The sequence below is a fragment of the Leguminivora glycinivorella genome, chromosome 6 (genome assembly GCF_023078275.1).
Source record: "Leguminivora glycinivorella isolate SPB_JAAS2020 chromosome 6, LegGlyc_1.1, whole genome shotgun sequence".
Taxonomy (NCBI): domain Eukaryota; kingdom Metazoa; phylum Arthropoda; class Insecta; order Lepidoptera; family Tortricidae; genus Leguminivora; species Leguminivora glycinivorella.
The window spans coordinates 3,909,226-3,934,841 of NC_062976.1; the positions used below are offsets into that span (position 1 = coordinate 3,909,226).

At 37.8% G+C, this 25,616-nt stretch overlaps 1 protein-coding gene across 1 annotated transcript in view; it reads right to left on the reverse strand.

Annotated features, from left to right (window-relative positions):
• LOC125226944 (zinc finger protein Gfi-1b) overlaps positions 1 to 22,029 on the reverse strand; it is a 130,143-nt gene extending 108,114 nt beyond the window's left edge. Inside the window, exons 1-2 of the mRNA XM_048131126.1 lie at positions 21,963 to 22,029; positions 2,498 to 2,773 (exon numbers count right to left, since the gene is read on the reverse strand). Of these exons, the coding sequence (XP_047987083.1) occupies positions 2,498 to 2,773; positions 21,963 to 22,029 (343 nt within the window). The remainder of the gene's footprint in view (positions 1 to 2,497; positions 2,774 to 21,962) is intronic.
• Positions 22,030 to 25,616: the final 3,587 nt, after the last annotated feature.

Consider the following 25,616-nt stretch of genomic DNA (forward strand, 5'->3'; position numbering starts at 1 on the left):
CCCTTCCCTTCCGCTTACGTAATCAAATGAAAAGTTAACCGCAACTCAACCCGTTTCATCTCCAAATCATAATACCGATTTGTATCATCAAAGAACAATCACAAAGGAACTCTAAAAGCATAATGAGATGGCAAGTACGGGCCTCAATTTGGTTCATAAATATGTATGGGCCTTCTTTCCTTTACTTATCAATTATGGGGCCGTGTCATTCGAAGGGTTAAGGTTTTGGGGCCCGTTTCGGGTTTTTGCAATCTGTTTTAAGGATGAGAGTATCGTCGGTGAAGGGGACCTTTTTAAAATATTCAGTTTTTTTTTGGGAATATTATTAATGGTTGAGTTGGACCACGCTAAGTTTTCATACCAAGTAATAAAATTATCACTTGGTATCTTTAAAATGGATTAAAATTTTTCCTAAAAGGCGTTCTTACTATCATGTTTTTGAAACCTGAATAATTAGAGCTTTATTTTTAATCGTGCAATAGATCCGAGACCAAATATCATACAAAAACATCAACTTGCGTTGCTTGCAACATTATTCAAAACTTTTATGAAATTAACCACCATCAAAGTCGCTATCCAAACTTGTAATACTCGAACTTAAAAGCTAAACCCACATTATGTCGGCTCAACACACTGTCAACAGACCTAACCCTAAACTGCCGCCGGTTAAAGGGGAGCGTTTACTGCCAAAAAATACCCGGCCATTTCTCTTTCAAATACAAACATCCCTTTGACAACCATCGTGGCGCTAGTGTCTATGTCGAAACTTCAAATCGTATAGATAAATTTTAGTTCCGAAGTTGACCGTGTGCATTTAAATTTTGCCATTTTATTCTCCATGGCCCCAAGGTAGTTTCGATCGACTCGATTATATTTAGGGTTAAACGTCATTGATATTGCAAGCCGTTGGAGGGCTATTGAATTTTTTTTTCTCTAATTTGTACGGGCCTGTGGGGTTTGTGTTTATTTATGTTTAATTTGCCGATCGGGTGCGGCGTGAAATGTGTTTTGTTTGATACAGTTGTTACGATTTTTGGCTGCTTTCTACAGCTCTTTTTTTGTTAGAAATGGTCAACGGTAGGCTAATAGAACGTACCAAAGAGGATTGAGTATTATAGAGAGTTACTGTCAAAGTAAGATGTGTAATCACAGTGCATAGACTGCCATCTCACGACACAGGCTTAAAACTTTTGAACCTCAGTTTTGACAATTTAGCCCATATTCTTAGCTTGATATGTGTTAAAATGACAAATATTTTAATTTGCGCCATCTAGCCGAGCGTTCCCCAAAGGTAACGCCATCTTGGCCACCGTACCTTTTTCATTATGGTTTTGAGGTACGTTTTTTTATAGCCTTTATCCGTCTATACGGAGTTACATATATGTCTTTGAACGTACTAAAAAAATTAGGTAAGGTATTATTGAAAAATATTACCAAGCCCTCTGGTGGGTAATGAAATGTCGAAATGAAATCAGGGTATTCTCAAGTCTTTTCGGCTGATGTTAAATATGTTCCCCTGTTTTAAAGAAAGTTTGGTCACGGAGGCTTCCTAGTTATGAAACGTAAAACGTTTGATCTGCATTAGGCTAGGTCACTTTTTCTCTGTAAATGGCATGTACTTATTTATCTATCGGCCATAAGAGCTTTTGGTCACTTTTTGTTCTAATATGAAACCATAATTATTTAAGGAAAATCCTAGGGTCAACCAAGGGTCGGAAATACACCAGTCATTTTGTGAATTCTGTTCCGTTTGAGATATTATATTATACTATACCTCTATTATATTTATTTATTTCCCATATAGGTATGCAAGTGTAATCTTTGTATGTCAGTCAGGTTTTCCCTATAACTAAAACAACTGTTATTACTTGTAGATGTAGATGTAGATGTAGATGTAGTGTAGGGACGCCTGGCCGGATACAGGCGGGCTGTCGATCGCTGGTGCGTTCATTCAGCCCAATTCCCTGGAGTTGGAGCTGCAGGTTACTGTCCCGGCTGCCCTCCCACACTTCTCTCCTCAAATCTTCTTGTTTTCCTGCAGAACAGAAGGACATCTTTAAGTTTGACATCCTTGAGTTCATCTTCTCCCAAATTGTCTCTACCGAATGTTTCATGTCGCGGTGCCGCATACATGATACATTCTGCTAGTAGGTGCAAGCTAGTCTCCTCCTTACCACAATGTGGACAGGATTCGTCACTACTGATACCTATTATCTTCATATGTCTGTTAAGAGTGTTGTGTCCCGTTATGATACCGGTCAACATTCTTAGACTGTTCTTACCTAGTTTCAGAAGATACTTAGTTCTCCTTTGGTCTCTGCCTTCTATCATCATCTTCGTTTGTCTACAACTGGTCTCTCTTTCCCAAGCTCTTTGTGCTTCCATCTCTTTTATCCTCTCAATGACTCCTTTCGTGACGTCAGCTGACATAGGCAGAGCCGGTTCCGGACTCCCTGGTGTCCCGGTACCCACGCAACCGTTACACTTCTATGCTTGCCTATCGAGTTGAGCTCTTCCCTGCATTCTCTCACCAGTGACGAGGTCACCGATATTCTCTTCAGAGCCTTTAGTGCCGCTTGACTGTCGGTGTATATTACCACGGCTCCATCTTGTTTGTCGCTTTCTTTTAATATACGTGCACAGCGCGCTATGGCACATACCTCTGCTTGGAACACGCTAGTGTATCTCCCTAGTGGTATTGACACCTTTTCTCCTAGTTTCGGGATTACTATTCCCGCCCCTGCTAGCTTTGTAGAGCTTCTCCTAGAGCCATCTGTGAAGCATATAGTCGTTAGGTGCACGACCTCTACCTTCCAGTTGTCTCTTTATCCTATATGTACCCTATACTTCTTATCGAAAATCTCCTCCCTCTTTATGAGGTCATTGTTGACCATCAGCATTTCTAGCTTCGATAGTGCCTCTCTTTGTATCAGTGCGTGTCTCTTGTCCACGCAACTTCCTCTCCATTCCTTGCATGCTTTCATTCTGTACCACTGTTCCATGGCTCTCTTCTTTGCCTCAATCCAGAGGGGCTTTAAGCCTAACAGCACCTCCACTGTTATTACTTACTAATAACTACTATATTCCCATTTTTAATTAGCCGGAATTATTGTAAACAAATGTGTGGCCAGTGCTATAAAAAAATTGCACAATTCGAGGTATTAAAATTGCCGATATTTTACAAGTTTATTAAAAATCTTTACGTATTCCATTACACAAATAATGACTGTTTAAACGAAAATAAATTTCAACACAAAACGTTTTGGTATATTTATTGAAATTAACAAGCCGTTTTTGTCGGATACTTTGTTTATTGCACTGGTATCACTGTGGAAATGTACCTGGGCGACCAAGTAGCGGGCCGCATTATTTTTAAACGTGGTAGTGAATTTTATATATAAGATAATTTATTAAATAATTATTAATTTATTATTTATTTTTCAGCAACCCCTTTCTTCTCGTGGGTGTCGTAGAAGGCGACTATGGGATATGGGTTAAATTGTGGCGTAGGCGAGAGGCTGAGACTAGCAATGTCACAGGTAGTGGCACGGAAGCTTTAATTTTATATATACAGGCGTGATATAATATAATTTATTAAATAATCTAATACGAATATTTCCAATCCAAATGCTCGTTGACGATAGTAGACGTTGGCAGTCGGCGGCCGTGTTATAGGCCCCCTGGGAGCGCGGCCCTGGCCCCTTCCGTGTCTACGCTAAATTTGCGATCGAGGTGAGGCGAGGTGGGTGAAAAAAAAAGTTTTTTTTTGGTGGAGTGTAGGTTTTTATCAGTCATTGAATACTTGTTATTCATTTGTCTCTTAGATCTCATAATAATAATAAAAAAAAAACAAAAAATATCTACTGTGGTATAGGTTTACTTCAATCGTTGAATATTTTAATGATTTGTCTTTAAGAACTTCTTGACATTGAAAAATCGAAGAATAAAAAAACGTAAACAAAACACGATAACTTTTACCAACAAGTTTTGCGCATTCACTGATTAGGTACATATATAAAAATGTATTGGAAATTGATTTTCATGAACAAATAATTATTAAGTAATAATAATTTAATCCTCAGAGAGTAAATGGGTAATACGTTTATTTCGAAAACCCGTTTTCAGGGCCGTCGTCCATTTTGCGAGATGCGACACAACATAAAGAATGATTTTCTTATACACTTAAACGCATTAACTACGAACAGTTTTATTAACATTTTCTAAACAAGTTCCTTATTTACTCACTCCACTAAAAATATCCACTCAAAAACGAAGCACATTCTGTCAGCTTGCGTGTGAGCATATGCGGGCACAACAAACAACACAACGACAAAACATCACATCTCCCAACAACAATCAAACTATCCCGGCCATTTTAACAAAAAACCGATTTTTATCAGCCATCGGTAAAAAAGTCTGTTAACGTAAATTGCTAAAACATTTGATTCGTTTACGGAGATTACTTTAAAATGCGGGTCTGGATTTTTTGTTTCGATTCATATTTTTTAATTGGCGGTAAGCGTTGGAACATCTGTTATTTAGCCAATAATCATAGATTCAGCTAGATTACGGACATAACGGTCCCGTTCGAAGTTTAATATATACCAAAACGAGGTCTAAACACGATATGGATGGAATGTCAGTTTCAAAAGCGACGTTTCAACTAATAAAAATGTTATTTTTGTCTCAGATAATTTTATTATGGTTTAAAAGTGACGTGTCAAGAAAGAAGTCATTAAAAAACTGACAGATCCAATCAGTATCATATAGAAAAAAAAAAAATGTATTCCTGCCATCAAGGTCTACCGCGGACACCAATTTCGCAAATTTCACCCTAGTAGGAGTTATATAAACAAAACATGCCTTTTTGGTTGCAAAATTTCGTAGTTCGCGGTAGTCCTCCTACTCCTCCCAGGAAAGACCTGACACTCGTTTTGTGGGTATTATACCACTCCTTTTTTTTAAAACTAACAGACAGTATAAATATTACTTAATGAATGACATCAGCGGCTCAAAATATCACACTGATTACTTCATCAAGGGCCCTTAATAAGCAATCTGATGAATCGAAATAATTATACTTATTTTAAGTGTTAATAATGACATGCGGGCTCCCGTGTTCAATTTACAACATTAATTATACATCTACTCAAAACTATTCATAAGAACTTTAAGCTTGTACAAATGAGGATTAGTTTTCAATGAAAATTGGAGTCATGGCGGGCACAGTGGATGGTAAAAGTAATGTTGTATAAGCAATATGTTTGCGTTTTATCAACGTGCGTTCACCCTTTTGTCTTTCTAAATGAATGGGTTAATACAGACAGTGATGATGATGACAGAGATAAGAGGTTAGAATCAAATGGATACTCGTTTTTTAATAGACATTTTTTGTGATCTTAATGTCGTTAACATTAAATTAGGTCCCTATCGCTCATCTGTAGCCAAGAGGCGTGACAGACTATGTTTCGATTGCCAGGCGTCAGTAATTGTTACTTCGGGTAGCCACAGCTCCGGATCCTTCTGAAAGGCATAACTGGCCATGCCCCTTTCAATAAACACTTATATAGATACTATGAGTGTTACAGACAGAGCAGACTAGAGCATGTATGGAGGCAGAAGCAACAGCCGCTCATGTCATCGTCGAATGCCCAGGGATGGCAGAATACCGTGCACAACAACATCGGAGCGCCGGGGTGTCTCCAAGAAGTTGTCGGCAACATAAAGGGTCAGCTAGGCTTTCTGGTAGAGTTGGGTTGGCAGGAATAGTGCGCAGTAGTGCCGTAACCCATCACGCCAAATAGGCGCAAACTTACAACGTTGAGTTGAGGAAACCAAGCCCGAGTTTACTTATAGGGATCCTATATTAAGTACAAGTATGCGCATCTCCCTAAAAATATCCTTGTTTAAGTATCGACATAGGATTATCATATTTATTTGTAGATAGTGTTTCTAAAAAGGAAGCATTTTATGAAAAAATACTCAAAAAATCCCAATCCCTGTGTCCCATTTCGAAACTCAAACCACAATTGTTCCGTCCGGCCAAGTCAAAGGCGGCCGCCAAGAAAGTTGACTCAACTCCGCTGCAGATCATCTAAGTACTGATCAGAAATATACGACTATTTTCAAGAGGGCACTGTTATTCTGATGTATGCGGTGACAGTTTAGTATAATATGAAGAAAATAGTTTTAATGCAATTCCGTAACACTACGCGTAATCATATATTTCTGCCATTCCTGGTCAGGATTTAATTACCTACTCGTTATGCTTTAAATATATCACGGGTTATCTGTGAAAAACTGGTGATATCTAGTGAAAAATGCTGATAAATGTAGCAAAAAAACAGAACTGGAAAAATTAAAAGGTGATATTTTTGTTACATTTCATGTATTTCTACATACATACGTACAATCACGCCTGTATCCCATAAAGGGGTAGGCAGAACACATGAAACTACTAAAGCTTCAATGCCACTCTTGGCAAATAAGGGGTTGAAAGAAAACAAAACTGTGACATTGCAGTGACAGGTTGCCAGCATCTCGCCTACGCCACAATTTAACCCATATATCCCAATATATCCCATAGTCGCCTTCTACGACACCCACGGGAAGAAAGGGGGTGGTGAAATTCTTAACCCGTCACCACACAGGAGGATGTATTTCTTTTACTCAAACAAAATCATTAATTTTTCAGTCCTAATTACTATAGGTAAACAAAACTGTCCCATGCGATTTTTCCTATTGTTACCATTTTCCACGTAGTTTGTATATGGTAACAAAATAGGAAAGTTAACAAACCACAATTGGTCCGTCCGGGCACAGTCAAAGGCGGCCGCCGAGAAAGTTGACTCAACTCCGCTCCAGATCAACTAATTACTTGTTATTCTCGCTGATTAAAGCTCAGCTTGGGTCTAATGAGTGACTCACATGACTATCGGGTGGTGACATTTAGGGGACACGACTGGGAAACGATCAAACGATCGCGACAAGGGATTTTAAAATACCAGCCAGTTTTTCGAAATATTTCGAAACAGGTGTAGTTAGATACCTACTTCTTTCTTGAGAGGCTGAAGTTCGGTTTGGCAACTATTCCAGGATTTGTAAGCAAAACACCTGCATCCAAAGATGGATCAAATAGGTCCTAATAAATGATCTTTAACTTTTTTATCCCATTTATGTGCCCCGCTGCTGAGAAAGGTTTCTTATTTTGTTTTCCATAACTCCCTTGTTTAAGCTTCTTAAATGCAGTAAAAGTCATCATGCTACAAAATTATAACACATAACTGCCGTAAAATTTTATATCACTCAACAATCACAGATGACTCATTTCATTAACCCTTTCAATTAACTTAATACCCTTAACAGTACGAAACTTTAAAACCGAAGTCGTGAACTGTAAACAGCCCCCGTAATCTGGCGCAGAAGTTCCCAGAGTAGCAGTCATCTTTCTCAATCAACAAACCATCAGGGGTTTACGATTTTTATTGTTTTCCATCCAATTGCGACAACATCACAAACTTAACTTCTGCCGTCCACAGAAACTCAAACCACATACAATTTCTGTACATTCCCCGTTGTCCAACTCAGTTAACCAACTGATTTTATTAAGTTGGTCGACCAATACGGGCGTTGACGGCCGTTTTTTTTTTAATTTCCAGCCTAAAAACGATTGGATAATTAATTTTACGTCCTCTTTATTAAACTTAACTTCTTAAATCCACGGGAAACGACGTTTGTGTGAGTTTAACTCGGTTTTATTTTTAGTGGCGTTTTTTTATTGCGGATTGATTGAACTTTGTGGCCGTGTAAGTGTTGCTCGTAAAATATTAGTTGGTTAAATCGATTAAAATGTGCATGAATTGTTTATGGACACTTTTTTGTATTTACTATATTTTTCTGGTTTATTCCAGTCCTAGTCTATCCTATGCGTTCAAATGCTTGTGCCGAAATGATGCCTTTATTTGCAAGGACTTTGTCTACGATCTTTGTTAATTTAATAATTGTTTGGTCATCACTGTCGAGGACCTGACGAGCTTCGCAGTCAAGGGCTGGTCGTAGGTCTGGTCCGTGTGTAGGCTATTTCAGTTTAACCATAAATTAAATATAACAAGATCATACCATCCGATCATACCTTGCGACCGCCTAAGACCGCGCTTACACTCCACCACACATAGATGGCGCCACAAAAAAATGTCTTGTAGCTTTCGATTATACTTGTAGCTGGCGATAAGTGTCACTTTTGACATATATTTACGGCTCGGAATTGACACTTAATGCCAATCTACAAATAATCGGTGGCAACAAGGCATTTTTTTGTGGCGCCATCTATATGTGGTGGAGTGTAAGCGCGTTCGTAGGCGGTCGCATTTTAATGTATGGGATGGTATGATCTTGTTATAATATTTTCATAATTAATACTGATTTTAAGCCCCCGCACCCAAAAAAGGGTAGGTAATTATGTGTTCACGTCACTCCACAACGAGTCATTCATTAGCGTTCTCTAAAGGTGCGTTTAAACGGCGCGTGTTAGCACGATCTTACGCGAGCCGAGCCGTCCGTGTAGATGCGGCTCGGCTCAATACGAACGCGAGCCTGTGCGTTTACACGGCGCGAGGTAGCACGATCCTACGCGAGCCGAGCCGTCCGTGTAGATACGAACGAAAGCCTATTATATTGTTGCGATTTTTGTGACCGAGATGTTTTGGGTTCCATATTGATGGTTCCTCTTCATATAATTCAATAAAGCTTTGAATCATATCATTGCTCCACTCCATAATTCGAACACATGAAAACGCCGATAAATAAATTTATAGTTTAAAAAACTCTAGAAAAACACGCTTTAGTTGTCTCTATTTCTGGGATGAAGAGTAAACTACTTATATGTGCTTTTAATGATAATATTTGATTGTAAAAGCGTGGGGCGCTGCAGCCGTGCTGCAAGTCCAGTTAGCGCGCCAATCTGTGTAAACTGCTTCTCGTAATATAGTTTAACTTGATTTCTCAGCAAGTTATACAAAAAGATTTTCCTGTTACAGCGCCCCACGCTTTTACAACCAAATATTATAATTAAAAGCACAGAGTTTACTCTTCATCCCAGAAATAGAGACAACTAAAACGATCCATAATTTATTTTTGGCTTTTACGTGCATTTACATAAATCGTACATTGCACCATAAATCGTCTGAAATAGACGCCATATATTTACGTGCATTTATAAAAGCGTGTTTTTCTAGAGTTTTTTAAACTATAAATTTAATTTAGTCGTTAATAATGAAATATCTTTAAAATTTAAACATAAATTTATTCCAAGTAGGCGAATTTCGCAAGCCATTTGTGGCTAACACGTATTGCTACTTAATAATAATTAATACCACCTGATGTATAGGTACCAAGCTTATCGCAATAAAGTTTTTCATTGATTCATTTAATTTTTATTTTTATTTCAATTTCTATTTTATTGAGCCCACATTCTCTCCATCTCCGCCAGTGTGTCTGTATTGCATGGTGTTTTACCTGTCAGCTTTAGAACAATCTAGCTCTTCTATCTGGAGAGCACTAAGTAATTTTACTCTACTCAGGGCCACATGAGCCTGTCCAACCGCAAAAGTAAGGGACCCTAAATACACCACTGCGTAGTGCCTTGCATCTTGTGCACGGTAGATGCCCAACTTGAAATCACTAGGAGTCAATGCCGGCCAGTGCCGGCCTGTGCAATCGATTAGGGTTGTGTGGGTTGGTTGAGCGAATTTGAGTTTCGGCAGGTTTGGGAAGAAATTTTAGCATGTAGGGAAAAAATCGCGATCGCGAGCGTAGCGAGCGCGAAATTTTTTCATAGTGCTGCGCTAATTTGAAGATTAATGCAATACGGAACTTAAGGATTTCATCTTACTCTGTAAGAGGATAGAGACAGAGGGTTGAATTTTCTCAGTCGCACTCTAGTATATTTACGTTGGGTTGAACCTGGATATGGAACGTGGACGCGACATTTTGCTAAGCAACTAAAAGACTGATAGTGGCTCTGGGAACTGTAGACCTTCGCGACATGCTTAGCAGTAGCGTGGCGTGAAATTTTTCGTTGATAAAGCCACCCCCCCACCCCCCACCTTATTTTCGCTCTTAAGGGTCGCAAGAAAACCCACACCCACCTTTTTTATATACTACGTTAATCTTTCTTTTTTTCGGGGGCCGAGCCCCCCTTTATTTACTCTTAAGGGTCACAAGAAAACCCTAACCCAACTTATTTTTAATATTACGTTAATCTTTTTTTATATGCGGGGGCTTCGCCCCCGAGCCCCTCTTACTTTTGCTCTTAAGGGTCACAAGAAAACCCTTAACCAACTTATTTTAAATACTACGTTGATATTTATTTAGGCAATCATGGTCGCGCGATAAATGATAAAACAGCAGGCCGTCCCTATCGATGCTCGATGTTTTATCGTTTATCGCGCGACCATGATTGCCTGGCTGGGCTGCATATTTAAGGGTCACAAAAAAGACCCTAACCTGACTTAGTTTAGATATACTGATTCGGTCTTTCCTTTTTCCGCTCATAAGGGTCGCAAGAAAACGCTAACCTAGCTTAGGCCTCGCTTCGCTTCGGTCAATAATAGGTTTGTTATAACGTTGAAAACGTAACGTTCGAAGTTCATTACGTGGCCTTTCTCACAAGCGCAAACAGAACTATGATACGATATGCCATCATGGAATGCCAGTGCCTATCTTCGCCATCTTCGGGCTTCATTATCAGACCTTGAAACCTAATCGTGGTCAAAGTTCATTAAGTATAAGACTTTTCTAAGAAACCCAAAAACAGCTTTGATACGATGTTCCATCATGTAGTTCCAGTTCATATCTTCCGGCTCCATCATCAGACTTTGAAACCTAATCGTAGTCAAAGTTTATTACAAGACTTTTCTAAGAAACCCTAATAAAACAGCTTTCATACGATGTTCCATCATGTAGTTCCAGTTCATATCTTCCGGCTCCATCATCAGACTTTGAAACCTAATCGTAGTCAAAGTTCATTACAAGACTTTTCTAAGAAACCCAAAAACAGCTATGATACGATGTTCCATCATGTAGTTCCAGTTCATATCTTCCGGCTCCATCATCAGACTTTGAAACCTAATCTTAGTCAAAGTTCATTACAAGACTTTTCTAAGAAACCCAAAAACAGCTATGATACGATGTTCCATCATGTAGTTCCAGTTCATATCTTCCGGCTCCATGATCAGATCAGTTCAACAGTACCATATTATTGTATTGTCATCAGAACTGCATACAGCTGCCAATTTTCATTACGCTACGATCCTTGGAAGATGGTTAAATTAGCCTTCGTAAATTCCATTACATACTTATAGTTAGTTACATACACGACGACCTAATAAAAGCGTGTTAAAAACTTAAAACTCGACTTCCGTCGTCGCGCGCTTTGTACCATCTGTTTAGACGGCGCGTATTAACACGAGCCGAGCCGAAGATGGCGCGCGCGCCTTTGATCCGTGTCGAAAAAACCGACAAGTGATGGATCGCGCGAACTTTGCCGAGCCGAGCCGAGCCGCGCCGAGCGTAGCTGTTTAAACGGCGCGTGGCGCGCCGGATCACGAGCCGAGCCAGGCTCGGCTCGCGTTATCGCGCGCCGTTTAAACGCACCTTAATGGGAATTCGAACTAAAAACATTGTTTGAAAAGTGGTAAATGTGACAGTGGCAGGCCCTGGGGAGTCGCGTTGCTTTGACAGACTTGCGTTTACTTTGCGAGTTTTGTATCACGTAATAGTTGAAGGTGTACACGATATACATATTAATTGAATTGCGACCACCTGCAGCAATCCATACTAATATTATAAATGGGAAAGTGTGTATGTCTGTTTGTCCGTCTTTCACGGCAAAACGGAGTGACGAATTGACGTGACTTTTTAAGTGGAGATCGTTGAAGGGATGGAGAGTGACATAGGCTACTTTTTATCTCTTTCTAAAGCGAGCGAAGCTGCGGGCAATAGCTACTTAGTACAATATAAAGCGTACTATCGTACAATATGGCCACTCCCGTTCCTCGCTGAATGTCTCACAGTTACAGCCTGTCAAAAACGCGACCAGTCGACCGGTCATATCTCAGTCATACAAGCATAGTACACGTTCACCTACACGAGCTAAGACTGTGTGCTAGGAACGCGCCTCTTTCATATATCTGATCGCCAATGTCCAAGGTGTGTCAATGGTGTGCTCACATGTCCACAATCTCCGCGAACATTGTATCTACAAGATCAGCTACGTCAGCCATTTGCAAGCATAAAAGAGACAGCAACGGACTTGAAAGCAGTCACCGTGACCATATCAGCCGTGGAACTTTACAATCTTAGTTATTAATAAAATTTAATTGTGATTGGCATTTAATTGAGGAGTGTCTTTTCAAAAGGACTTATTTTTGTAAGTCATCAGATGTTATTTTTATCTATGTCTTCCTAGAGAAATAACCTTACAATGATGGTCGTTTTCGGCAACCAAAAACAGTCCTCAATTTTATTATGGTTGTTTTTGGCGATGTACACTTTTTACGCGTCGCAAATGTTAGAATCCATTGTAAAAGTAAGGTAACAATCATAATTATTCGCTGCTTCTGCTTATCAAATTAACTCTGTACACATTTAAAGAGAACAAAGTGAGGGTTATAAACGCCATGTAATTGATATTTTGTCATTAATTTAAACTTTATTGCAATGCCAGGATCACTCCAAGGCCGGACCTATTTCGTTAATTTTTTATACTACGTCGGTGGCAAACAAGCGTACGGCCCGCCTGATGGAAAGCGGTCACCGTAACCTACGGACGCCTGCAACTCAAAGAGTGTCACATGCGCGTTGACACCCCATTAGAAACTTGTACATTCCCTTTTGCTGTGTTAAATACACAGTAAAAAGGAGTGCACAAGTTCCAAGGAGGTTAATTGTTTCAAATCAATCAATTGGTTGTTTAAATCGCGCTTCGCTGCCATCTTTCAACTTTTTAATTGAAATTACTTACAGTTTTAATTTGAGATTGTAAAACATGTAATTAATAAGGGGTAGGTAGTCAGTAGTCACATATGCCCCTAATAAGCCATTCAAGTGCTGACCAAAAGAAAATTTGCATTCTGATATTTTACAAATCTTTGCTCTTTACATATAAAATAATTATATACATACGTATATAATAATTGTATATTAATAAATAATTATATACGTATCAAATAAAAAATATCGTCGTTTGTCCTTCATTTAAAGCCCTAACAGGATATTGATTAATTTACAATAATTACATTACTTATGCAATCAGAACTCGCCACTTTAGCCCTAATCTGACTGCTGTCAACTGTCATTTTCCCTGTCGCGTGTCAGAGGAATAAATTATTCAACATAATTATTGTTATCTTAATTAAAATGATGAGTAATTTCTATACATAATTAAATATGTTTAATCAATTATGTTTAATCAAGTTTGGTTTTCTTTTAACCCCTTATTTGCCAAGAGTGGCCCTGAAACTTAAGTAGTTTCATGTGCTCTGCCAACCCCTTTATGGGATACAGGCGTGATTGTATGTATGTATGTATGTATGTTTAATCAATTTGCAGTAGAACAACTGAAATTGAGTTGTTAATAAGATAATGTATCCATACTAATGTTATAGTAAGAGGCTACAGAAGCGAAATGCTAAAATGAAAGGAGCCCCCCTTTCTATTTGGGGATTTTAGTTAAATATACTAGTGTTATTAATTAGATTTATCGAAAAAAAATTGTCCCTTCAGAACATTTTTTTTAATCGAGGTTCCGCTCTCGACTTTTCCTCTCCAAAACTTAATCAATCGTAATGAAATTTTAGAATCTGAATAAAAATAAAATAATCTGTGTCGGACTATTTAGTTTTTTTGCTAATTGTTACCAATTTTGAAAGTTTTGAAACCATACCTTTTATTGCGCCATAATCAATAAAACCGATTTTGGAAATTTTTGATGGGCTCTAGCGTCTTTAAAAATAAGAATATCAAAAAAAATCAAAACGGTCCGACACAGATAAAAATTATAATAATCTGTGTTGAAAACATCATTGCTCTATCGTCAAAAACCAGGGAGGAAATAGTCGAGAGCGTTTGTATGGAGAATTGACCCCTCCTGTGTCATCTTAGGTACCTCATTTACGACAACCGGTCTGGCATAGTCGATAGTGACCTGTCTCCTAAGCCAATGGTCCTGGGTTCCGTTAAGGACAATTATTTGTGTGATGAACACAGATATTTTGTTCCTGAGTCATGGATGTTTTTTTATGTATATATAAGTACATTATGTACATCGTTACCTACATCCATAGTACCTAATTTACAAGCTTTGCTTAGTTTGGGGCTTGGTTTATCTGTGAAAGGTGTCACCTTGATATTGATTTATTTAGGCTTGGGCGCATGCCTTACTACTAGGTAAACAACGTTCAATAAACGCGTGTACTGAATCATAAAAACGACTTTCACTGTAACCTCATAAAACTTCCAAAATCCACACAACTAGTTTCCCTTTAACCAGTGCGTGTCACAGTGTTGGTGCCACAGATATAGGAAGAAAGGAGATCGGTCGGACATGCCAGGCGATTTGTATTGAATGACCTGACGCAATTTCATGAACCTACACACACTTCTAGATGGACCAGGGGCGACTCACTCCGCGATTCTTTCGCCAAGCTACAAGTATATGCTGGCGGCCGCGCATTCGCGGCCCATTCATTGGTGACGACCGTCGCGCGGCGCAATAAGTATAACTTAATGTCGGCTGCTCGCGTGCGGTCGGTTTGTTAATTTAGGTAAGAATTATGAATGGCGGAATATGTGAACATCAAAGCAGCCTTCGGTACTTGTACTTTTATATATTCTGTCGATAGACGCTCCAATTGGGCTATTGCGCAATAGACTCGCACCCTTTCTATGTCTGTGTACGTGCGAACAACTAGCGATAGGTGTCATCACGCACGCACACAATGACAACTGTATACTCAATAAGCTAACATGCGACACGTCCGCCGGTGGTTTGTCCGCTCCCTAGTGTTACATGCTCTAAGGTTGGTATATTAAAAGCCCGCGTCGGGGTAAATACCCCGATGAGCAAACACGGGTAAATTACCCTTATTTTTACAATATTTTGATATATTGTCGGTAATAACAGGCGGAGCGGCGGCCAGTGACGTTTTACAGTTGGAAATCGTGGACAAATGTGTTTGCTTAATGTGAGGAGTGGGTGGGTGCGGCGGTACTATTGGTTCGTGAGTAAGGTTGTGTCGAGAAAAAAGTGAGATAACATTGACTACAAGCGGCACATGAAACGTGCACTATAAATAGGTAATAAGTAGACAATAAAGATTACATACGTACTTAGCATTATTTTCTTGACTTTGTAACTACTCTTTAAAATTTTACTTGGTTCTTATTTCAATCATGTTTTTTACTATGATTTAGTATAACAAATTGTAAGCTCCCAGCTGCGTTTACTTGTAGCCAACATCTGGCGTCTCGCGAGTGTAGCGTTGGGCCAATTGTCTAGCAAAGCCTGACGCTGCATCGGCGTGAAGTCGACGCGGCGTTTTTTCCATTCTTGGCCCGACGCTACGCTCGCGACACGCCCACTAAATGTGGGGGGACCCTTAGCGGTCCCGAAAACCGCAACAACAATTCAACAGAACACAATAATAAAAGTTTTTAGCATGAAAAGCAGTTGAGGACTATCAAAAATCTATACATATACATATACATACATATAATCACGCCTGTATCCCATAAAGGGGTAGGCAGAGCACATGAACTACTAAGTTTCAGTGCCACTCTTGGCAAAAAGGGGTTAAAAGAAATCCAAATTGTGACATTGCAGTGGCAGGTCGCCAGCCTCTCACCTACGCCACAATTTATAACCCATATCCGACAGTCGACTTCTACGACACCCACGGGAAGAAAGGGGGTGGTGAAATTCTTAACCCGTCACACGGGTGACACGGGTTCAAAAATCTATGATATCAAAAAATGTTCAGTTCAGTGGTGGTGGCTGCATTTCTCACGTCAAATTCGAACTCACCCTTCGAGATCCCCTAGTACCACCACCTATTTGAGTTTAGATTTTTTAATGAACGTACAAGCCATTGTTTCGGTGTTTTAAATAATGGAATAAATTGCTGTTTGGTTTCCAGCACACGCCAGTTTTATAGCCTTTTCTATGGCCCGTGTGTTTGTTCGGAATTGCGTGGCTCATATTAAAATCAAACTCGTTAAGACTAGGCAATGGGTATATTGATTAGAGGAATTTTCGAATTTTTTTAAGGTTTCATAAATGTAATTATAACCTTTGTCCTATCTGTAGAAACAATAGTTATTTGTTATACAAGGGGGCAAAGTTGTATTTTAATGCCGAGTGTGGAATTTAACACACGAGAAGTAAAATACATTTGCACCCAAGTGTAACACAAAACTTTTCCCCTCACTATAGCGAGGAAACTACAACGCAAAAAATGCATTTATCACTGCTTCCAGTAGTTCCACAAGTAGTAAATCATCTTTATTACTAGATTCATCTACTTTTATCAATTTTGAAGCAGTTAATTTGACTTTATTCAAGGTCAAATTACTTTACCCACTAGTGGATAAAATGCGTTTTTACCCGCTGGTATTAAAGGACAAAACACGTGTTTCCGAGCTAGTGAGGGGAAAATAAATAAATAAATGAATGAATGTTATAGGACATTTTTTACACAGATTGACTGAGCCCCACAGTAAGCTCAAGGAGGCTTGTATTTTGGGTACTCAGACAACGATATATATAATATACAAATACATATATACATAGAAAACATCCATGACTCAGGAACAAATGTCTGTGCTCATCACACAAATAAATGCCCTTTTACCGGGATTCGAACCCGGAACCGCCACAATACCACCACAATAGTCTTTGACAAAAGACAGGCTACTTGTTGAATATTGCTAACGAGAGTAGGTAACCCGAGTTTGCAACATTTTTACGCCTATGTTACACATAATGTTTTTCATCACACTTGCAACAAATAAAAAAATATCTAAAAAGACAAAAGGAAGTTAAATACAGTACGTACTAGAAATTTTATAACTCCCCGTGATTTTTCTATAACTCCCGCTCCGCCTACATGCAATAATTGCACATTTACTGTGGGAGTGTTGTGCAAAACAAATTAAACTAGCTTCTACTAAGTCGAACTGGAATAAAGCCTAGCATTGGCATACTAAACCGTAGCACAGGTATATACGAGTAATAAGTACTTTTTATCCACCAAGCCAGGCCTATGCAAAAGTCTATCAGACCATAGATAACATGTCAATGGATCAGACGGTCTCTACCAACAAGAGAAACATCCATAAAAATCATAAACACAAGCAAACGCACCCTAACAAGCCTAACTAATAGCGTTATAAAATACCTAATCATTGCCTACTGTATCACTACTTAATAACACCTTGCCTATGTCAACTTCTGATGCCTCCCTACCAAACACTATTTTCCATTCATATTTTATAAAACTTTTTTAAGGCTGCTTTCAAAAAAAACGTCAAAATAATGTAAAATTGATAGTTTTAGTCGGTGAAATACTACACTTTCCGTTGTCCAATAGATTTATTTAATTCGAGTTCCAGTTAGAGCATCTTATTATCTTGATTTTTATAAGACTGGATTTTTGAAAACTAACTCACTAAATTAATTATGAATTTTTCTCTAATGCACGTTTAGAAAAACGCACGTATAGAGCTGAATCAGTCGATCTTATTTGTAAAATTTGGACAATTTTGAATATTAAAACGGGTAAATTTATAATTCGTATATCCTGTACCACAATCATTTCAGACTAGATTTTTATTTTAAGTTTTTGAAAAAGAGTAAACTAGCCTAAGGCGAATTCAATTTTTTTCAGAAATTACCTAAAATTAAGTGACAATTTCTTTAAAAACCTACATCACATCGAAGTAAGTTTTGTACTAAATTAATCTGCAACGTTTACTTAAATTGCTGTTATGCCTTAGTGATTATAAATTGCTATTATTGATTTTTGCCAATTTTTTGAAAACGAGCCTTCACCGGTACAATTATTACCACTTTTGGACATTTTCTCATATTTTGTTAGATCAAGTAGAAAAAGTCCTATAATGTGATATATATTTATAAACTACTCGCAAAGCCCTTTAATTTGATACCACACACGGTATGATCAAGCGCTCGGTTGCGATTTCACTATTTTTAACACGAAAGCCCTCTTAAACCAACGACATAGAATTCGAAATCGTTGGAATTTGAATTTCGAACTTCGCACCCATTTGTTTTTTTGGCAAACTTAACATTGCTATATCCAAATTGTTTAAACACCTTTATTACTTTCAAATTAAGGTTGACAATGGTTTGATAAATAGTTTTATAAGTGATAAAGATAAGTTGGTAAAATGAACGTGCTATTTAATGACGTCATGCACCCCCTAGGCACTCCAAGTATTAAAATGATAAACGTACTATCGGGTATGGAAATCTCTCAATTTATTATACGACAGGTCATTATTCTATTAGGTAAACAAAATTCAGGGGTTAATAGAGCCATTGGGTTATTAGGATAATAAAAGGGGGTTATAATGGCTGATGATGTTATTAGCACGATGTATGTGATTAGAATGTCATTTTAAACATAATTTTAGAAAATAATGTGGTGTTGATATTATCAAAACATTGAAAGATAGTTACGGAACTAAGAGCGAATGCTAGATTAGTTACCAAAGAAAAAAAAAAAGTAAAAAAAATGATTCAGAAAGTAGGTACGAGATAATACCTATTTCAATAGTCGTAACAATAGAGTACACTGTATATTTTTCCTATCCTGATCTATGAAAACTGTATGGTAAGTTATATTACAGTACCTAAGTTATATTTAAAAAATGTTATGAATGTTATATCTTAATAACCTACTTGACAAAGATACTATATTTGACGAAGCCTGTGGCTTAACTTTGTACTTATTTTTTATTTTATTTGCCTATTTATTGCACAAACATATCATATATTTTACGAAGTTACGTTATAAAATCAAAATAATATAAGTAGTTACAATTTTGTGTGTTTCCAATAGCCAAGGATAACAGTTAAACACGGGTAATTAGAACCTAGTTTAAAAACTGGCCAAGCCGTATTTTTGCCCGCTTGATGTCAGATGAAAACATAGTGTATGAAATTACCAACGAGACCGCTTCTTCACAACTTGGAATCACATCTAGCCTAGTAAGGCCCAATATAGATAGATAGATAGATAGATTTATTTATTTCTCCTTGAAAATAACATGGTATTTAACAATTAAAGATGTCTCAAAATAACATGAATTCACAAAAAGATCGTCAGATTGTAAAACGTAATCAAAATTCATTAATATTTGTAAAATAACTACTTAACTAAACACACAACAATCAAAGAAAATCAAAATACAGCAATAATCAACCAAAAATGTAAAAGAAAAAGTCAAATACAGTAAAATAATAGTAATAAAATAATTAATACTATTTTATATTAACCTACTTTTTTCAAAATGTAAATATTACAATGTACATAGTTGTTGCAATAATTTGAATCTTCCGTGGACCGAATAAAGTAGCATTTTTTTGTTTCATTTGATTTTGAAGCAAACGAAATCTTACCAATTTTCATATTGGGTTCAAATTAAAAATAGAAAAACTAACTATGGTGGGCCTTACGAGTATAGAGCAAAGTTAATTTTTGCTATTAAAAGTGACATTACCAAAGCAAAATAAATATTTCTTAATTTTAACCTAGATTGTTGAAAACAAAACAAAAAAGTGAGAATTGCGACGGATACCCGTTTGATAATGTCTCGATTTATTTTTGTTCCATAATTGGAAAATAACTATCGTATTACGTGAGGTAAATTAAGTTCCTTTAAGCTTTTATTTTTTTCCCGATCAATCTTGGGTGTATATACTCCGCACCGCTAGGCTAGCACAGGCTATAACAGTTTACAAACCATAAATAACTGACTTAAATTAACCTTAAAAGGCCCATTCATGTTGTCTTGTAGCCTGTAGGTACTGTTAACACTAAACATTAAACTTCCATAACTCCGTTATTAATGGCAAAACTTTTACCGCTGTTCCAAAAGGTTACAAAACTCAAGAAAGAGGGGGAGAGAAAGGGGTGACATTTTTTTCATATTTTTTTAGATAATCTAATAATCTTAACTATAAAACTCCCGTGAGACTCATACATATTTAAAAATATATATTTTAAAATATATATATATATATATTTTATATATCGACTTAATACGTGAGTAACCCGCTTAAAATATTTTTAAATCTAATAATCTGCTGGATAAATTACTTTTCTAAGAAACCCAAAAACAGCTATGATACGATGTTCCATCATGTAGTTCCAGTTAATATCTTCCGGCTCCATCATCAGATCAGTTCAACAGTACCATATTATTGTATGGTCATCAGAACTACATACAGCTGCCAATTTTCATTACGCTACGATCCTTGGAAGATGGTTAAATTAGCCTCCTTAGATTCCATTACATAGTTAGTTACATACACGACGACCTAATAAAAGCGTGTTAAAAAAGTTAAACATTAGATAACACGCTGCATTACCGTCCGTCCGCAATGTAAGCCCGTGTGTATACACATACGTGCAGTAATTCAATTTCGGGGTAAAGCGGTTATTTGTTGTAATAGCAACTCTGCTCTGTCTCATTCGAGTCCGGTTAGCGGAGACTGAAGCTCGCAGAACACTTAATGATTAGATGAAGCAACGGTTTCTTTCTAACATAGGTATTTTATGTAATGCATACACATATTTATCTGTATGTATGTATGTTTATGTATTATATGTCTTTAGTCTGGAATGTGCGATAAGTTTATTTCTTCGAATTTGCTGACACCTACTGTCATAATGTAAATTTATCGATTTCCGTTACCTTAAGGTTGTCTGGAAGAAATCGCTCTTTAGAGATAAGACCGCCTGTTGTTTACCTTTGTTCGTGTAGCTTCCTTGTTTTGTATTGTTGTTTTTTATAAAGGTGTGCAATAAAAAGTATTTGTATTGTATTGTATTTTGAAACTCAATGCGTTTTCTGACATGTTTTTCAATACAATTGTAAGATAATTGTAAGATTATGGCATTAGTCGTAAGGACTTGGTGTAACGTACTGATACATACCTATATAAAGTTTGAAAAAGACTTAAGTCAGTAACCCCTTTCGGCGATGGTTATATTCCGTCTGTCAAGGTCGTGTCATTCAAGAGGACGGTTAATCAAATGACCTTACAGTGCTAAAGCACGCGTCTTCGTAAATGATCTGTATATAGGTAGATACCGACCTATCGACCCTTAAGAATGTCCTGTCCTGGCCTCTAACAAATGTCACCTTAAACTAGGATGCATATGTGACATTATCCGGGTAAAGGAACATTATTGTCGATGGCGCTTACGGCCCGCGGCGTCGTATTTGTACACGAACATCGCTCATAACGCCGTAAGCGCCATCGACAATAAGGTCCCTTTACCCAGATCACGTCACATATTACATTCAACATTTTAGGCACTCTGTGCTGCAATGGGTATAAACCATTTGTTTACAAAAGCGTACTTACTACTTACTTCGCTGGCTCAGCGACCCGAAGTGGATCTAGCCGATCTTGGCCTCCGACACTATTTAGACTTCACCATTCGCTCATTTCCTGTGCGATCTGGGGCCCGTTTCTCGAAAGGTACAAGCCTTGTATTACAAGTGCGCGAACTGTCAAATCGTATGGGTTGTCATGGAAACACACTTGTAATACAAGGCTTGTACCTTTCGAGAAACGGACCACTGTTATCTGATGCCGTTCAGTCACTTGAAGGACACACAGGTATTTTTAGACCTCGTCAATCCATCGGTACCTGGGCCTTCCAGCCGGCCGTTTCTCAGTGGATCGCCACAGGTAAGCTCTTTTGGCCGCACGATCATCTCTCATTCTCTCCATTGGCCGAGCCAGCGAAGACGAGCAGCCTTGTTGTCGCCGATGACGTTGGGCTCGCCCACTAGTTGTTCCACCTCCAAGTTCTTCCTGAAAAAAAAAGCGTATCTCTTAATATTTATTTTGAAGCTATTTTATCATGTGGTATCTATAGGACGTTGTCTCTGCTAGAACTGCAACTCAATTAGTGCAATTTTTGAGGGCAGCATGTGTTTAATTTTGCACTGCGTTCGAGTTGCTTCTTTTGCTGTCTGCTTTGTGCTGTTACTTTATTAGACCTGTTTAACTGTAACGTAGGTACGCTGTAACCGCTGTAACGATATGAAGTTAGCTAATTACAAAGCGACATCATGAACAAAATAAACCATGAACATAGGTGCAAGAGGCCGATTCGAGCCACATCAAACTGATACCTATAAATACTTACAAACATGAACGCTGAAAACAATACACTCTTTTTTGGGGCAGTCGTGTAAAAAATAATCCGTACCGATATCTAAAATATTTAGTTATTATTTGCGTAGTTGCGCATTTTTTTAATGGAATAGGCAGCAAACGAGCAGACGAGCCGCCTGATGGGAAGCAATCATCGCCGCCCATGGACATAAGCAACATCAGGGGAGTCACTTATTTATGCGTTGCCGACCGTTGTTATGTATTTGCTCGGACTTGTTCGTATGTTTTAGAGCTAGATACATGCACGGGCAAATGACACTAAAACGAAGCCATTTTGATATCACTTTGTGGCTCACAACAGGACTCATCTATACTAGTTGGTACTTTCCAATTTTCTTCAGATGGAGTTTCAAAATTTCAAAACTAAAAAAAAATTGTATTAACAATTTTTTAATTGCTTGCTACAAAAATGTGTTTACTTCAATGGTGCCATTGGGATTCAGTCTGCATCAGAACTAATGTTGCAGTATTGCATCAACCCCTTACCTTTCTCTTCATCATCATCATCATCATTTCAGCCATTAATCGCCCACTGCTGAGCATAGGCCTCTCTTCGTGTACGCCACTTATCCCGGTCCTGGGCTAATCTCATCCAGAAATGCCCCGCAGTTTTTCGAATGTCGTCCACCCAACGAGCCAACGGACTTTCTCTCCATAATTATCTTTATCCTTTAATATGGGTTTTTCACCAAAAAGATATTCTTTATTTTCAAATTACTTACCAGATTCTTCCAAAATGAATCTTTTATCAGCCCCAGGTGTTCGATCGGTGATTTCCAATCGCCGAACGTACGGACGGGCCAATTTCTTAGTAGACGGAGCAGCTGCGACTATGTAGTTAGAGTAATGAGATTTTTAGCTCCAAAATCGATCGATGGATTGGATGTGTAGCGTGTTACTGATTACTAACATCAAAGAGCATTGAGTATTATAGAGAGTTACTGTCGAAGTAAAATGTGTAATCAAAGTGCATAGACTGCCATCTCTCGACACAGGCTTAAACTTTTGAACCTCAGTTTTGACAATTTGGCCCATATTCTTAGCTTGATATATGTTAAAATGTCAAATATTAATATTAGCGCCATCTAGCCGAGCGTTCCCCAAAGGTGTAACGCCATCTTGGTCACCGTACCTTTTTCACTATGGTTTTGAGGTACGTTTTTTTCTTAGACTTTATCCGTCTATACAGAGTTACATATGTATTTGCTAACATACAATGAAATACCTTTAAAATATATTGATTGAAACTAACACGATTTTCACTCATATTTTTAAATGAAAACGGGACTTAATTGCGTAAGACTTACGTTTAGAATTCGGCCCGACGTTTCGTTCGACGGTCCGTGTGGTTACAAGGCAGATATTACGCGATTAAGTCCCGGTTTCATTTTAAAATAACTTTAAAACTCAATCACGTAGAGAAGAAAAATATTTTATAACAAACTAGCTTTTTCCCGCGTCTTCACTCGCTTTAGAAAGAGACAAAACGTAGCCTATGTCACTCTCCATCCCTTCAACTATCTCCACCATTGAGTAAGTATTACTTCGTATAGAGGAGCTATAGCAAACAACGAACGTGTCACAGCCTGTAAGCTGAAGGCGGGGCGAGGGGGCGGGGTGTGAACCAATGGCCTGCTTCCGTAACATCGCAAGCGCTACGATTTTACTCGGCGCTTACGACCTTTCGGTCGCAATGATGAGCCCTGCATAGAGTGCATAGATTAGAAGTCGTAGTATAGAAGTGACATGGGTTTACATGGGCATTTTTTTTATTTATGACTCTCAATTAGCGTGAGTTGTTAACAAAAAACATAAATCGCTGTTAGTTTTGTAACGACAATCAAGCTTGAAATCTGTATTTAAAACGAAACTTTTTTCACGTTCTGAATTTAGATTATAGCTTAGTATAATTTACATAATTAAAACAAAAACGATGTTTTTATTGAAATTTCATGCTTAATAATTATCGTTGCAAAACTGACAGCGATTTAACTTTTTTTTAACAACTCTGTGAGTCCCAATTTTTTTAAATGCCCACATATAAAGCTGCATACGGACTGAGCGTACATGTGTACACGTAGCCGCAACTGGATATTAGTTATTTATGTGACATTTGCATAATGGTAGGCATTAAAACATGAGTGTTGTTTTTGTTGTGTTAATAAGATAACATGAGTGTTAAAACGCCTAATTATGTATAGTCGCATACATATATAACTTTATCTACATCCATGTATGTATGGGCGCGGGTTTATCGTCCCATAGAAAATTTGAATTTCGCGCGTTTTTATACTCTCATAATTTGCTTGACCGTCTACCTACCCAAATTCAATCAGATAGGTTAGATACTGCACTTACATTTACATACTCACATGAAATTCGACACGCGTATTGAGAATCTGTTATAGACCGACATGTCGGAAAACTGTGCAATTCTGACAATAATAATTAAATAACCTTTATTGCGTCGATAAATATATATAATTTAATGTATGATAGGAAACTTGAACTAACTTGCGATATTGTCACGTCTGCTTTTGTTGCATTTTTTACTCTTTGGTTTCAACGAAACATGGCCGCCGCAACATGGTGCTTCGGCATGAGTTTATATTGATACATTTTTTAAAAAGTAAGCGTGTTTAAACAAAATTGCAGTAAACCTACGTATGAAAAGTCACTCCTTGGCTTTTGTTAGATTTTCCTGAGCAGTTTGTACAGTACCTAACTACACATGACGGCATTATTTAGACGAAATATTTTTCATTGCGATACGTCAATCTACCACAGCCGTTCGGCACAGACTAAGCGCGTTTGTGCCGATCGGCTCTAAGTGTTGTTACACAAAATCAAGTTTAGGTGCCCTCTCTAGTTAACATAATTACTCAAAGATCTCCACTTATTAAATCACGTCAATTCGTCCCTCTGTTTTGTCGTGAAAGGCGGACAAACAAACAGACACACACACTTTCCCATTTATAATATTTAGTAAATATGTAGTTATGGACTAAAGAAGCTCTTGATGGTGGAATTTTACAATATGAAGGAATATTAAAATTTTATTATGTAATATTTGTTTCAGTACAGATGATGTTTTTTACGCACTAGTGCGAGAAGTGGTTCA